At 52.5% G+C, this 15,198-nt stretch overlaps 1 protein-coding gene across 2 annotated transcripts; it reads left to right on the top strand.

Moving 5' to 3' along the window:
* The first annotated feature begins 600 nt into the window (after positions 1–600).
* On the top strand, positions 601–15,197 carry Pdk2 (pyruvate dehydrogenase kinase 2). 2 transcript variants are annotated; one of them, XM_027424291.2, is made up of 11 exons: positions 601–862; positions 2,497–2,638; positions 9,740–9,811; positions 10,200–10,384; positions 11,074–11,163; positions 11,368–11,445; positions 12,416–12,492; positions 12,590–12,688; positions 12,786–12,893; positions 13,590–13,703; positions 14,094–15,197. In XM_027424291.2, the coding sequence occupies exons 1-11, from the start codon at positions 745–747 to the stop codon at positions 14,232–14,234; spliced, it is 1,224 nt and encodes a 407-aa protein (XP_027280092.1). In that variant the 5' UTR covers positions 601–744; the 3' UTR covers positions 14,235–15,197. The 2 variants fall into 2 exon arrangements, with proteins under 2 accessions (XP_027280092.1, XP_027280093.1); XM_027424292.2 differs by having other exon boundaries at positions 632–879.
* The last annotated feature ends 1 nt before the right edge of the window (position 15,198 follows it).

Here is a 15,198-nt window from a genome sequence, read left to right as displayed (position 1 = left end):
CTACACTCCCACCCCAATTTTGGGTGTTTTTCACGTGAAAAAGAAAACGCCGCCTTTTCTTGGGCCACTTGGATATTTATAGAAGCTAGAGGGTTCCAGGCATGTAGGATATAGTATAAGCTTGCATCCTGGTTCCAAATTTCGCAAGTGTTCATTCTGGGTCCATCGTAGGAATGGAAAACTACCAAGAGCTCCTATGGCAGAACAGGTGAACATCAAGACAGGTGGAACAGGTGCCTTTAGGAAAGGGGCAAGGCGGGGAAGAAAGAGTTAAAGGAGAGGGAGCGTGAAGGAGGCCGGGGGAAGAATCCAAGGAAACGCAAAAGAGTAGAAGGCCAACCGAAGGGTTAGCGGGACTCTGGGAAAGAAAGGGTTAACGCAGGTCTCGCCCCTTAGAAGTCTAGGGGAGTTAGCAACTGGAGGCGGGACTTGAGCTCAGCGGCGGAAAACAACAGGCCACCTCCAGCACCTACACGGTTAAGGGGGTGGGCCCCGAGAAGAGCCACGTGTCGAAGCGCAAGGCTATTGGTTATCCCGGAGTTGTTTGTGCGCGGCCATTGGCGACGTCAGGGCGCAGGGACAAACCGATTGGCTGGACGTTGGAGGTTCAGCCAGGGCAGGGATAGGGAGGAGGTGGCCGAAGCGCGTCTCCCGGCCGAGCTGGGCCAAGCGGAGGGCCGGTGCCAGCACCTCCAGCCCCGGGACAGCAGTGGCAGCCGAGCCGAAGCCGCGGGCGCCGTCGCGATGCGCTGGATCCGGGCACTGTTGAAGAATGCGTCCCTAGCAGGGGCGCCCAAGTACATCGAGCACTTCAGCAAGTTCTCCCCGTCCCCGCTGTCCATGAAGCAGTTTCTAGACTTCGGTACGGAGTCATCGTAGGTGGGCACCGGGGGCGGTAGGCGCGGAGGAGGAGACCCTGGCAATGACAGGTTAACGTTCGAGGAAGAGGTTCTGGGTGGCGGCAGGAGGGTTGACTTGGAAGAGTATGGACAGGAACGGGTAAATGGCGAGGCAAGCCTGGCTGCCCAGAAAGAGTTAAAGGGTGCCCCCTTCACACAGTTACTAAGAATGGGGGCTCGGGGGAAGCGTTGGGAGGGGTCATGGAGAGTAAGAGGCAGCGAGGTTATAGGGCCTCATCCAGACATGATAGAGCTAATGGGAGATCGTGGCTACTGACAGGAGTAAATGGGACCTGCTACTGGGAGTGCCAGGGAGATCCAATCATCTAGAAGACCGGTGCTGTGCATGAGAGTGGGGTACTTTTGAGCTGAGTGAGAGAGAAATCCCAGGGCAGCTGGGAAGGGGGCCCTCTAAGTAGGAGGTGCTGACAGGAGCTCCCCTGATTGGGGAGCCTCCACCCACTGCAGCTGCCCACTGGGCAAGGACACTTGAAGATCAAATCCATTCTGGCTCGGCAGCCAGTTCCTAGCTGGGCACAGCCCAAGTTACCATGAGGTAGTCAGGTGGCTTATACTCTCCTATGGCTGTCCCTGGGTTTCTGAAGATCACCCACTACCAGTGTTCTGGGTGTCGAGGTAGCTTTGGGGCAGGAGAAAGCTGTGCCAAGTGTGTCCCTGTCTGTCTACATGGCATTCCCATGTGCCAGCTGGTGATCAGGAGTGGGTCCAGGTCTTTCAAGAGTTGGCTTAGGTTACAGCTGCGTCACAGACAGGAAGATAGGGAGGTGGCAGACAAGATTTGGGCACTTGTTTTCCAGGCTGTGCCTTTGTTTCTCCTTGTTCTGTTGGAGTCTTGAGCTTTTCGTGTGTGGGAAATCCTTCAGGGCCCACTCTAAAGCCCCAGCAAAGTGTCACAGCTGGAAAGGCTTGCAGTAGTCCAGTCTACCTATATGGAGAAAACATCCCTCAAAAGGATGGTGACCTACCCTTGGTGACAGAAGCAAGGCATAGTCTCGGTCCTAGGTCTCCTGTCTCTAGACTAACACTACTCATTCCTCCACTGCCTGTTCCTCTTGACCCTGGACCAAGGTCCCCATTTGCTTCACAGATGGTCATTAAACATGGCCAATTCTACATTGGCATCCATCTGTCTCATCAGCCTGGATGAGATGGGCTGCCTTAGGGTTATTAACTGAGTTCCTGCAGTCCTGGGAATCTAGTCACAGCACCCCAGGGAGGGAAGGATTTCTTAGGGACCTCTTCCCCTGCCCCCAGTACCCTGGAATCAGTGCCTACCTAGAGGGATGAGAAGAAAATTGAGGTGACTTAGGCCAGAACAGTTCAGAATGAGCCCTAGAAACATCTTGTCTCCCTGGTTAAAGACAAGTGGGGTTTTAGCTGAGGGTCAGTCACAGGTGATACTGCTCCTGAAGTGCCAAGCTAGGTGGCGGGGTCCCTGGGAAGGCTCAAGCACTGCAGTGTTACGAGGGCTGCCTTACTGTGTGCCATGGATAGGTCACTTGGTCATTCCCAGTCTCCACGTGTGTGCCAGTTCTGGTGGTTTGCAGCTATTGACTGACCCCTCTTTTACCCTCAGGATCCAGCAATGCCTGCGAGAAAACTTCCTTCACCTTCCTTAGGCAGGAGCTGCCTGTGCGCCTGGCCAACATCATGAAAGAGATTAACTTGCTTCCCGACAGAGTGCTGGGCACCCCCTCAGTGCAGCTGGTGCAGAGCTGGTAAGACCCCCTTCCTTATCTCCCTGTTCCTCAGTTCTTGGGTCCAAGGCTAAGACAGAGGCAAAGCACAGGGGCTCCAAGCGACTGGGGAGTTGCCCAGGATCATGTGGGAATCCTCAGCTTGGACAGGGACAAAGGTCAAGTTCAGTCTGTGTCTCATCATCCTGCTGTCTCTGGGTAACTAGGGTCCATCTAAGAAAGTGCAGTTTTCACAGTCAAGAACAAAAGTCATGCTAGTGTCAGCAGTAACCCTTGGCCTGCTCCTGGAGCCCAAGCTCCTGTTTGTCCAGGTAACTTGGGAAAACAGGAAACAAGATGACGATGCAGCTATCCAAGTGGCAAGACAGTTATCTAACTGTCTTGAATATTGGGGAAGCACTGTATTAAACACAGACAATACAGTTCCTTCCCAAAGAGTTCTAAGGGCAAGGATCAAAAGTTTACTCCAGGTAGCCGTAGGCACAGAACTCTGTCTAGAGCTGGGTAACTGGAGGCCAGTAGCCACACAGGAAACATAAACAAAGGTGTGTCTGTTCCTGGGCATGTCCCTGGCTGGTCATCAATAGACTTTTGTAGCAACTGGACAAAAACCTAGTCTTCAAGATTTACAACGTGGGGCTTGGGAGCTTGTGTCATACCTATGGACCCAACACTGTCCTGTGTCTATGCAAATGGCAGCAGCTGACTATGTAGCTCAGCGATAAAACATGACTTTGCCCAGCATGCCACAGCCTTAGGCAGCACTCATGGTGCAGGCCTGTAATCCCAGCTCAAGGGCTAAAGTAGGGCAATAATGGTTTTGAGGTCAGCCTGAGGAATTTAGTGAGACCCCATCTCAAAATAAACAAAGGGCTGGGACAAAATAAACAAAGGTCAGTGGTAAAGCAGTTGTTCAGTCTCGGTGTCACATACACACACAAACACAAAGACACAGCAGCCGTTTCCCACGAGGAGCCCATGGTGTTCCTGGGAAATGAAATTCTGCCAAGCCAGGGCAAACAAAGTGCGGTGCAAACATGTGGAGTAGCCATGAGCAAGTTAGAGCTTGTTTGTTTGTTGGTTTGTTTACGAAATGACGTTGATTATGACCTCCCCCGCTGCAGAAGTGTAACATGTCCATTCTGACACTTGTAAAACACAAACATATAGATAGCTCACGTCCACCATTCCCCTCTTTCCCACCAGTCCCCACTAGGGTGTCCTGCAGTTCTTTGGTGCCCTTCCAGCGTTGAGACTGTGTGTGGATATGCATCTCCCTGGCTTATTCTAGAGAAGCACTCTCCAGGAACAGGCAGGATTGTATACACAAGGCCAGGTGCACAGTGCATGCGACTGAAGTCATGGAGAAAACGAGCAGGGTGGAGGCAATACCTGTTTTCCCAGTGGTTGGGAGGTTGAAGCAGTAAGATAATGAGTTCAGGAGTTCAAGACCAGCCTAGGAAACATAGTGAGACATGTTTTCAAAAACAAAACAAATGGAAAAATTGAAATGGATACACAGAAGGATTTGGATACTCCAAAGCTAGAAAGAAAGGTGGGGCTGTGAGCGTAACTGAGAAGGTGAGTGGGTGGGTTGAGGGCAGCGTTTGATTTTTCAGGTAACCCAACTAGGTCACCCATCACTGAGCCCTGCACCAGGAGGTCCAGGACCTCTGAGCCAATCTGCATGTCTTACTACAGGGTGGCAGAGCTGTGGGGAGGAAACAGAAGGTACCATCTGTTCTCCCAGCCCTCCTCCAGCCTGTCCGGCTGACTGGCTTGGCTGACTCACCAGCTGGTCCCTGACTTCATGACAGGCCTTCTCAGACCCCTCCCAAGACACTGTTCTGAGGCAGTCAGGGAGGGTGACATGTGGAGAGCAAGAGGAGGGCAGGGGGTTGCAGGACTGCCTGTGACTCCCCTTCCTGGGAGTCTGTGAGACATCATGGGGCTTAGTCTGACTTATTCGTCTCTCAAAACTTGGAAGGAATGCCAAGACACAGCAGGGAGAGGCCAAGTCAGAGAAAACACTTCCCCAGTGCATGGTTCAGCATCCAGGAGTATGCCAAGGGGGTGGGTGGTCAGTCTTCTTGATATACTAAAGAGAGATGCTGAACGGGCTTACAGAGCCAGTGGGCCTCAGCTGCAGCAAGAGGAGCTTAAATGGGAGAGCAGGAAGGACTTGTTCATAGAGCTGGGGTGTTTTTCTCTAAAACAGTGTAGTCCTCTGCCTCTAGGATAAACTCTAGGTGGCTGGGGTAGTGGGATGGTGGGGTGGGCAGGGCCTTCACAAGAAGGCAACTTGACTTCACAGGTAGCCTGGAAAGAGGGCCACTAGTCTGAGTCTGACGAGTATAGAGCAGAACCTCCCACGGGGACACAAGGGAGGAGGCTGTTGGCAGCATAACTATAATACATGGCCGTAGTTAATCGAGCACAGAAGACCTCGGCTGGAGCTTGAAATGGTGAATTCCCGGTTCAAAACAAACCTCATCAACTCTTTTAGCTGCTCAGACTTGGAGTAATGAGGCCATATTTTGGTGGTTACTAGAAGGTGGGGATACCCCCCTAGGCTTGGCAACAGCATGAATGACACTTGTGACTTTAGAGTCTTCACAGATACACAACAATGTGGCCTTTCTTGGGCTCAGCTTCCTGGCCTGTATAGTGAAGTCTCAGGGTCCCGTATTACTGAGAGTGAAACATGTTGTCTTTGTTAGGGTTACCACTGCTGTGATGAAACACCACTACCAAAAGCAACTTGGGAAAGAAAGGGTTTATTGGCCAGGCGGTGGCGGCACACACCATTACACCATTAATTCCAGCACTCGGGAGGCAGAGGCAAGCAGATCTCTGTGAGTTCGAGAGACCAGCCTGGTCTACAAGAGCTAGTTCCAGGACAGCCTCCAAAGCCACAGAGAAACCCTGTCTGGAACCCCCCGCCCCAAAAGAAAAAAGAAAGAAAGGAAGGGGTTTATTTGGTATACATTTCCACATCACAGTCTACCACTGAAGGGAGTCAGGACTAGCTTGCACCTCCATGGCTTACTAAGCCTGCTTTCTTATAGAACCCAGGGCCACCAGCCCAGGGTGCTCACAATGAGCATCATCAACCATTAATTTAAAAAAATCCCTACAGTCCAATGTTATGGAGGCATTTTCTCAGTTGATGCACCCTCCTCTCCAGTGACCCTAGTTTGTGTCCAGTTGACATAAAACTAGCCAGCACACACATCTTGAATTTGGACAGTACCAGCCATGGCCCCATGCTTCTGGGCAGCCACACCTGTAGGTCAAAGGTGATATAATTATGTCAGAGGTTCCAGAGGTGATGCAGCAATGAGGACAAGGGGTATGCCAAATGGACAACGTACCTGAGGGCTCTGGAGCATCAGGGGCTGTTCTGTATGCTGGCTCAGATACAGTGACTAGCAAGTGAGTCTCCTCACCATCCCCAGATGAGAGATGGAGGCTCAGGAAGTGGGGAGCCTTGGCTAAGGTCAGTTAGGGAGTAGTGGTGGACCTGGGATTCGAACCCAGGTCACGGGTTTTGGAAGCTGCGTTTGGGAAGGGACAGGTAAAAGGCTTTATGTGGGTTATGCCATAGATTTCCACATTCCCATGCAAGTCTGTGGGGAAGTAGGGCTCACCTACAGGAATGATAGGTCTCCTGGTGCTACCAGGGTCCAGAGGGGTTTCCATTGGTTCCTCTCAGGAGAAAGACCACCCGAAGAGGCTTGGATAGGTGAGGAGGTGCCTTGAGGAAACACAGCCAGAGAGTCAACCCCTGTCACTGAGATTTGTGGAGTTGGAAGAAGTGTGTGGAGGGGCTGATTCAGTAGGCAGGGATGGATGTGTGTGGATGGACAGCACCCTCTCACCCACTTCCTGGGTTGTCCACAAAGTGTGTGGACCCCAGGCCTTGCCTATGAAGATCCCCACTTCCAAAAGCCAGCTGGTCCTGATCAGTATAAGGGGCAGAAGGCCCACCAACAAGAGGTGGAGCCTGCAGGAAGCCAGACTGTCCCTCCTGGCCCATGCCTAGTAGCTGATGAGTAGTCAGTCCCACAGGTAGTGATCTCCAAGGCATTTTTTATTTTTTTTTAATTTATTTAACTTTATTTTAAATGCATTGGTGTGAAGGTTCAGATCCCCTGGAATTGGAATTACAGACAGTTGTGAGCTGCCATGTGGGTGCTGGGAGTTGAACCCGGATCCTCTGGAAGAACTCTTAACTGCTGAGCCATCTCTCCAGCCCCCCCCCCAAGGCATATTTTTTTAAAGCTAAGTCCTACCCCACCCCGAGCCTCCTGCTGTGAACCCCATTCTGCATTTGGGCTGGTGCATCCCAGTGGCCTTCGGGAACAGCCCATGTCCAAATCCAAGCCTGCTGCCCATTCACAGAGTGACTCCAGACGTCTACTCTCTCCCTTCATGCCAATAGCCATCCTCCTCATGTGGCATGGCCTGATTCACACACACCCTTCTCCCCAGCAGCTATGGATGCTGGTCCATACCCACGGATACATATTCTTCACACTTACTCTCTTGGCTCAGCCATCCCTCCACTCCCACACACTACTTGCAGGTGCTGCATGCCCTCCTCCCTCTATTGCCTGCCTCTCCCCTCATGCTTGCATTCCACTCCCTGGAGGGTATTGTCTAGGGGCTGGGGAGTGTGTCTCTGTGTTATCTTGTGGGGGGGGGTGGAATCACTAGATTTTACCAAGGAGGACATGGGCCTTCCCCTCCAGACTGGGATGCACACTTTGCCTTTAGTCTGCCTCTGCCTTTCCCTGGCTCTGGAGAGGGGCTACCCAAGAGTCAACATAGCACCATTCTGGTGTCTCTCTCTCTGGAGGATCCAGCTCTATCCCAGGTAATGTGGAAGACTGGGCCCATGGTACCTCAGGGCTAGACCAAGGGCCCTGAGCAAAAGCTTCCCATGTTCTCCCCTGAGTCATAGGACCATACCTAGCATCACTTCCCTGTAGGAATGGCTCTTTAGGGGCAAACAGGGATGTGAGTCTCCACAGTGTCCCCACAGCAACCCCAACAGTACTACTACCTTTGTCAATATGTCCAGGTGTCCTTTGTTCCATGGCCATGGACGTGTAACCGATTCCACCTCTTCCCTTGGAAGCTCACTGCACAGCCCTGCCTATTCTTGAAACTGGGACCCTGCCCATTTCTACCTCAGGGCATGCTCAGCCTCCTGCCTCTGACCCTTCTGTCCCCACCCACTTTGGATCTTGAGCAGCGGTCATGTAGCCCTACCTTCTAACTGTTCCTTCCCTCTCCCATACACTCAGACTTGTAGCTTCTCTCCCAAGTCCCCTCTCCCTCCAAAGTGCCTTTTTCTACTAGTGATTAGAGGCCCTGAGTGTGTGGCCTCTGAGCCCAGGTAGGCAGAAGTGGCCAGGCCATAGCAGGAGCTCAGTGAATGTCAGCTGTCATGCCTCTCTAAGGAGACTAAGGTCCTTCCAATGTAGAAGTCTGCTGTAGGTGGGGGGTGAAAGCAATCTGGCAGAAAGCTGGTCTCTTCATCCATCCTATTCTTACTAATGAGCAAGAAGAGAACTCCCACAGGCCTCGTGCTAGGTTCTGGTTAGGAAGGACAGAGAGGAGTGCCAGACTGAGCCTGTTCCTACTCCCAGTGCAGGGTAGCCTAAAACACTGCATGACTCATAGCCTAAAGCGTAACCAGTAGTGAAACTGAGTGGCTATGCTCAGCTGGTGATGGGTTTGAAACCACCAGCATTCAGAGTGTGCAGTGGGAAGTAAGGATAAGAACTTCCAAGATGGGAGATGGTAGCACACACCTTTAATCCCAGCACTTGGGAGGCAGAGGCAGAGGCAGACAGCTCTCTGTGAGTTCTAGGCCAGCCTGGTCTACAGAGCGAGTTCCAGGATAGTCTCCAAAGCTACACAGAGAAACCCTGTCGCAAAAAACAAAAGCAAAAACAAACAAACAAAAAGAACTTCCACCTTTTTGGTGAAGAAACAACCCCAGAGAAGTGCCATAGCTTTCACGGGGCCACACTAGAACCCAGCAGAACCAGCTCTTCCTTGCTGTCAGTTGTGTGATGCAGAGAGAAGGGTTTTCTACACAGAAGAGAACATGAATAGAGGCTAAGGTGAGAACCTGAGTGGTGGGAACCCTGTAAATAGCAGGAGTTCTGGGGACCCAGGACAGTGTGCCAGGGCTCGTTCCTGCCTCTCTTGTTAGAGTTCTGAGTGCTTTGGAATAGGTCCCAACATAGCATCTCTTCTAGAGACACTGCTAGACCTCAGGAGCAGTCCTGACAGGACTCCAAGTAGCCCTGCACGTCTTCAGGCCAGAAGTGTTTTTGCCATAGGGAACAGAGGGAGGCTGGTACTTGGACCTTTCCAGAACAAGACACAGGCTGGGCATATGCTCGGTGGGACAAGGGGTCAGTGGTACCACACTGGCACCATCTATTGCCACAGGCAGACCAACATTACATGTAAAAGCTCAATACACTGGCTCTGCTTTGTTTTCTAACCTTTCCTAGTTGGAGAGGAGATCCTGCCCCTCTGGCCAAGCCTATAGGTGGAACAGACAGCAGGGCCCACTCACAACCACCCTGCTCATTGCAGGGCAGAGTGAGCCTCCCTGGCCCTACCTATGTGCTAGCCACACATACTGACCTTTATAAACTGGGGTTCCCTAGGCAGGTTCCAGATCACTGTGGGAGAGGCCCTGGGAGAAGCTAGCCTGCCAGCTGCCTTCATAGTCCACTTATGGGAGCTTTAGCCCCTTGTGGGAGGTGTCTATAACATTGCTCAACAAGGCAGGTAGATGTCTGAGTCCTCTGTTACTGTGGTCTTTGGTACAGTTGGGCCTCAGTCCACTGTTCTATCCTCTAAGAGGGGGTAATTTCTGGTCCCTCCTAAGGTTGCTGCTATAGGATTCTGAAGCAAAGAATCTGCTGTGAGAGCACTAGCAGATTTGGGGTTTCCTTGTACAACTTACTACGTTGTCAGGGAGACCTAGAGCCAATAAAATGGGGTGTTGATTGTCAGCGGGTTCAGCTCTCTGCATCTGAGGGTGTGGGAGGGAGCATCGTGTAGTCTCAGCTGGCCCCTTCTCTCACACAGGTATGTCCAGAGTCTGCTGGACATCATGGAATTCCTGGACAAGGATCCAGAGGATCACCGGACACTAAGCCAGTGAGTGAGCACCCTCTTCAGGGACAAGAAGGCAAGGGTATCTCAGTCAGGGCCCCAAGGATGGAATGCCAGCTGGGTGCAGGGGATAAAGGGGGAGACAGGCTATTTCTGGGAAATCCTGGTCAGAGGGGAGAGATGCAGAGTCCAATTATCAGTACCCTGCCCTCAGAAACAGACTTTCAGAGGGACTGGGAGCTTTAGCGGTAAGCAGGAAGATGGATGGGCAGCTGGAGAATAAGGGTGGGCTTACGGTGAGTGAGCACCGTGTCTCCGTGGGGCTGGGGAGGATAGAGAAAATTGGGGAACTGAAAGGAAGTTGGAATAAAGAGAATCAGGGGTACCCCCAAGCCTGAGACTGGGTAGGGACAGATGACTGCATTCTCGGAAGGTTCACCGATGCCCTGGTCACCATCCGGAACCGGCACAATGACGTAGTGCCCACCATGGCACAGGGAGTGCTGGAGTACAAGGACACCTATGGCGATGACCCGGTGTCCAACCAGAACATTCAGTACTTCTTGGACCGCTTCTACCTCAGCCGGATCTCCATCCGCATGCTCATCAACCAGCACAGTGAGCTCTGGCTGCCTCGGAGAGGGAGGGCAAGGGGTCCTGGTAGGGCATGCCAGGAAGGGGCACCACCCCTGACAGGGAAGGAAGCAGGGCTCCCCACTTCAGCCACTGTGCCCAGAGGCCCAAGTACCATTCAGGAACTGAAGAGTTACTGGCTTAAGTCAGGTGTGGGAAGCACATGCCTTCAATCCCAGCACCTGGGATGCTGAGACAGGAGGATTATATGTTTGACGCCAAGCTTACCTACATGGTGAGACTTTGTTAAAAAAAATTAAAATAAGTAAATAAATATAAGCCAGACAGTGATGGCCCATGCCTTTAATCCCAGCACTCGGGAGGCAGAGACAGGCGGACCTCTGTGAGTTCGAGGCCAGCCTGGTCTACAGAGCGATTGCCAGGATAGGCTCCAAAGCTACACAGAGAAACCCTGTCTCGAAAAAACAAAATAAAAAATAGATAAATAAATAAATAAGTACATGTAGCAGGGCGTGGTGTGGGAGACGCCTATGGAGGAGTGTTGCGGGATGCGGAGTCCTGGGGAGGCCTGAACTAGGGGGAAGACAGGACTTGGGGGCATGATTAGCATGGAGTGTACAGAGGCTTACAGATAAGTGAAGGGCAGGACGTTTAGAAAGACAGAGGGCTAGGTCCTGTGAACTAATCAACAGTGCCCTTCTCTCTGCCCACAGCCCTCATCTTTGATGGAAGTACCAACCCAGCTCACCCCAAACACATTGGCAGCATTGACCCTAACTGCAGCGTGTCTGATGTGGTAAAAGGTGAGCCCCCACCATAGGCCTGGCCCAAAAAGGAGCTCCAGAGACCCCTCCCTCCCAGATAACCTGGCCAGAGGATGACCCATTCCCAGTGGATGGTGGTGGTGGGGGACGGGCATGTCCCCATGGGTTTCATGTTGGTGATGCCCAATGTCAGTGCATGCCGGGTCAGCCACCCATAACCTGAGTGGTTCCCTCTCCTCTCAGATGCCTATGACATGGCCAAGCTCCTGTGTGACAAATACTACATGGCTTCACCTGATCTAGAGATCCAGGAAGTTAATGGTAAGCAAATGAGGGTGTGTGTGTGTGTGTGTGTGTGTGTGTGTGTGTGTGTGTGTGTGTGTGTGTGTGTGTGCTCGCATATACTTAGTGTGCATGTGTTTCAGAGCAATGGGGACAGACCAGAGTAGGGGAGCTGGAGGGCCAGGCTCCCCTAGAGGGGAGCCATTGTAAATTATTAATTTATTGGAAAACTGCTTATTATTTAGCACTTGCATCATGTAAAAAAGATAGGCAAGCTCTTGCCCTCACAGAGCTGACATTCTTGGTGCTGGGGCGGTTGGGAACTGTAACAGTTAACCACTGAACATGTAATTTCAGAGCCTCGTAGGTGACAGGCTGATGTCATTGTCCTTATAAGTGAACATAGTGAGTAAGTAAAGGACATGATGTGGGTGGGGCCAGAGGACAAAGGCCAGGGAGAGTGATGTGAACAGGGACACCTCCCCAGAATGCAGTGGCTTAATTAAGAGATGCCTTTGGACCGGGCATTGGTGGCGCACGCCTTTAATCCCAGCACTCGGGAGGCAGAGGCAGGAAGAGCTCTGTGAGTTCGAGGCCAGCCTGGTCTTCAGAGCGAATGCCAGGATAGACTCCAAAGCTACACAGAGAAACCCTGTCTCGGAAAGAGAGAGAGAGAGAGAGAGAGAGAGAGAGAGAGAGAGAGAGAGAGAGAGAGAGATGCTTTTGGGTGGCCAGCCCCAGGTGGAGTGGTCAGAGCCAGTACTCGCTCCCCAGGGAGCTGAGAATATCAGAGTGAACTTGTACTGTCCAAGTATTACTAGCTATGGCAGCTTGGAAGGCACACAGCCTCACGCTAGGGGAAGAGGAAGGGAGGGAGGGAGGGAGAGAGGGAAGGAGGGAGGGAGAGAGGGAGGGCTGGCTGCTCTGAAGGAACAAGGGCTGCAGGGTCACACCCGCACCGTAGATAGGATTGTGGAAGGTTACCTTGCTGTGCTCTTGACTTCCACAGCCACCAATGCCAACCAGCCCATTCACATGGTCTACGTCCCCTCCCACCTCTACCACATGCTCTTTGAGCTCTTCAAGGTAAGAAGGCTGCCCTTCTCAGGAGGCTGGGAGGGTCAGCCCTCGGCCCTCAACCTTAGCAGCGCTTCCCTTACTGTGTCCTTCATACTTTCCCCAGAATGCCATGCGGGCCACGGTGGAGAGCCACGAGTCCAGCCTCACCCTCCCTCCTATCAAGATTATGGTAGCCTTGGGTGAAGAAGATCTGTCCATCAAAGTATGTGACCCTTGACCTGACCATGGGAGGTCATGGGGATTAGGGTGAGGAGTGAAGATAACCCTGGAAGGCATCTCACATGTCCCTTGTCTCCCAGATGAGTGACCGAGGTGGGGGTGTCCCCTTGAGGAAGATTGAGAGGCTCTTCAGCTACATGTACTCCACAGCCCCCACACCCCAGCCTGGCACTGGGGGTACCCCACTGGTAAGATGACTTCTTCCAGTCTCCCTGTCTCCTGCTTTCTTAACTCCCAAGCATACTCCACATCCCCCACCCCCGCAGTGGTTGTGTGGTGACAGCCTCCTGCTGCTAATAGCTCCTTCCTGCTGATCATCTGCCCATGGCTTAGCTGTCGCTTGTCCGCATTGCTCTCTCTTCCCTCTTTCTCTGCTGCATTGCTCATTTGCTGGCACCTTTGTCCCACCTCCCATGGACTAGGCAGTCCTGTGCTTACAGAATGGGCTCTAGCTGGGCGGTGGTGGCGCACACCTTTAATCCCAGCACTCGGGAGGCAGAGGCAGGGGGATCTCTGTGAGTTTGAGACCAGCCTGGTCTACAAGAGCTAGTTCCAGGACAGTCTCCAAAGCCACAGAGAAACCCTGTCTCAAAACACAAACACACACACACACACACAAAAAAAAAAAAAGAAAAAGAAAAAGAAAGAAAGAAAGAAAGAAGAAAAAATATCGGAATGGGCTCTAAGGAGCTCATGGGGCTCTAAGGAGCTCATGGGTAGAGCTCCCCTGTCCAGCTTTCCTCCCCGCTTTCTCTGCAATTCCCTTGCCTACCACCTACTCTCATCTGCTCCAGGAATTCCCTTCTCCACCCCTGCTCCAGCACTCCTGCCTGTCCCTAGTCAGGCATCCCTGGCTCACTTTATGACCTGTGGCTTGTCTGCAGGCTGGCTTTGGGTATGGACTCCCCATTTCCCGCCTCTACGCCAAGTACTTCCAAGGAGACTTGCAGCTCTTCTCTATGGAGGGCTTTGGGACAGATGCTGTCATATATCTCAAGGTGAGGCCCACTGGGGGCAAGTTTGCTGCTAGCAGGTTTCTACCAATCCCTCATCCTGGCTCCAGACTCAGAGCTGAGCCTTGGTTCCTCAAGTGCTGTAACTTGGCCTTTCATTGAGAGGGAATGCCTTGGTGATTAATAGAGGCCACCCAGCCCAACCTTCCCCCTCTCTTCTTTTTACCTCCCTGACTTTTGAGGGAACAGCTTTCTGGAATGGACCAGAGAAAGATACAGAAGGTTCAGACCCTTTTAGGGGTTTTTGTGGGTCTGGTTATGGGGCTGACTTGGACATGGGTTAGGATACTAGGGGTGGAGAGCATCAGGGCCCAGTGGGAAGGGGTAGTGTGCTGAGGATTGGGAAAGAAGGAAACTGATGGCAGTGCTCCCTAGGCCCTGTCCACGGACTCAGTGGAGCGTCTGCCTGTCTACAACAAGTCTGCCTGGCGCCACTACCAGACCATCCAGGAGGCCGGTGACTGGTGTGTGCCCAGCACGGAGCCCAAGAACACATCCACGTATCGGGTCAGCTAGGGGCCTTCTCTCCCTGGCACCTGGGAGGATGCTGCCACCTCTGAATCCAGCCACCACAGGGACCTTCCCTATCCCCTGGGGTACAGAGGGTGAAGCTGGGTCTCCCTAATGGCCAGGTCTGTCTTTGTAGAAATCTCAGTGACCCATCTGTGGTGGTCTCTAAGTGCCAATCTGTCTCTACAGAGAAACCTAGGGAGTTTCTGTGGAGCCTGGTCTCCATGGTGATGCTTGAGGGTTGGGGATGGCTGTATCTGATGGGGTACCCCAGAGACACTTCTCCACGGCAGTTCTCACAAGACCAGAGCTGTCAATTTTCTACCAGAGACCCTGGGTCCCCGTCACTGCCTGCATAGTCCTGGCCTTCCGAGTGGCTGCCCTGCTTGCCTTATTCCCACACCCTGTACAGGTATACTGGGCTGTGTCCTTTGTTGATGTTAAGAAGGGTGGAGTGCCCTCAGGTCTGGAGAAAAGATGGAGAGAGAGGGTGCACCCTTGACCCTGGTCCTGCAGCCTTTCTCTGTCAATACCCTGGACATTAAGGTTGCAACTGGGAACTTGAGATGAGAGTGGGAAGTCATTCTTACCCAAGGCCCACTTCTAAAGTAGCGGCACCTGGGAAGGCTGAGAAGTAACCTGCCCCACCAGGACTCCAAGACGATCGATCAATCTTGGCAATGTTTGTGCCACTTCCTAAACCCTGGTCCAGCATGTCCTCACATGTGCACTCCCCTGCCGAGTGTACACCCCCCCCATCCTGCCTGAGCTTTAGACCCCACCCCACCCCACCCCCGTGCTCACAACGTGTGCACAGGTGACTCATCCCTAGAACATTCTATGTACATAGCCAGTTTTGTAATTTCAATGCCTCACCCTTCCCCTCAGCACACAGGGGTTAAAGCCGTGTGCCCCTCCCAGTGGCTGGGATGGTGACAGTGACATCCACAGTAAATAGATGAAATGAGAC

Source organism: Cricetulus griseus, chromosome 7 (genome assembly GCF_003668045.3).
Source record: "Cricetulus griseus strain 17A/GY chromosome 7, alternate assembly CriGri-PICRH-1.0, whole genome shotgun sequence".
Classification (NCBI taxonomy): domain Eukaryota; kingdom Metazoa; phylum Chordata; class Mammalia; order Rodentia; family Cricetidae; genus Cricetulus; species Cricetulus griseus.
This window is presented reverse-complemented; position numbering and strand designations above follow the sequence as displayed.

Bases quoted from the DNA above. Each gene is read 5' to 3' on its own strand.
- Pdk2 (XM_027424291.2), top strand. From the start codon at position 745: ATGCGCTGGATCCGGGCACTGTTGAAGAATGCGTCCCTAGCAGGGGCG. The intron at 11,446-12,415 runs GTAAGCAAATGA...TGACTTCCACAG, and splicing joins AGAGATCCAGGAAGTTAATG to CCACCAATGCCAACCAGCCC. The intron at 13,704-14,093 runs GTGAGGCCCACT...AGTGCTCCCTAG, and splicing joins ATGCTGTCATATATCTCAAG to GCCCTGTCCACGGACTCAGT.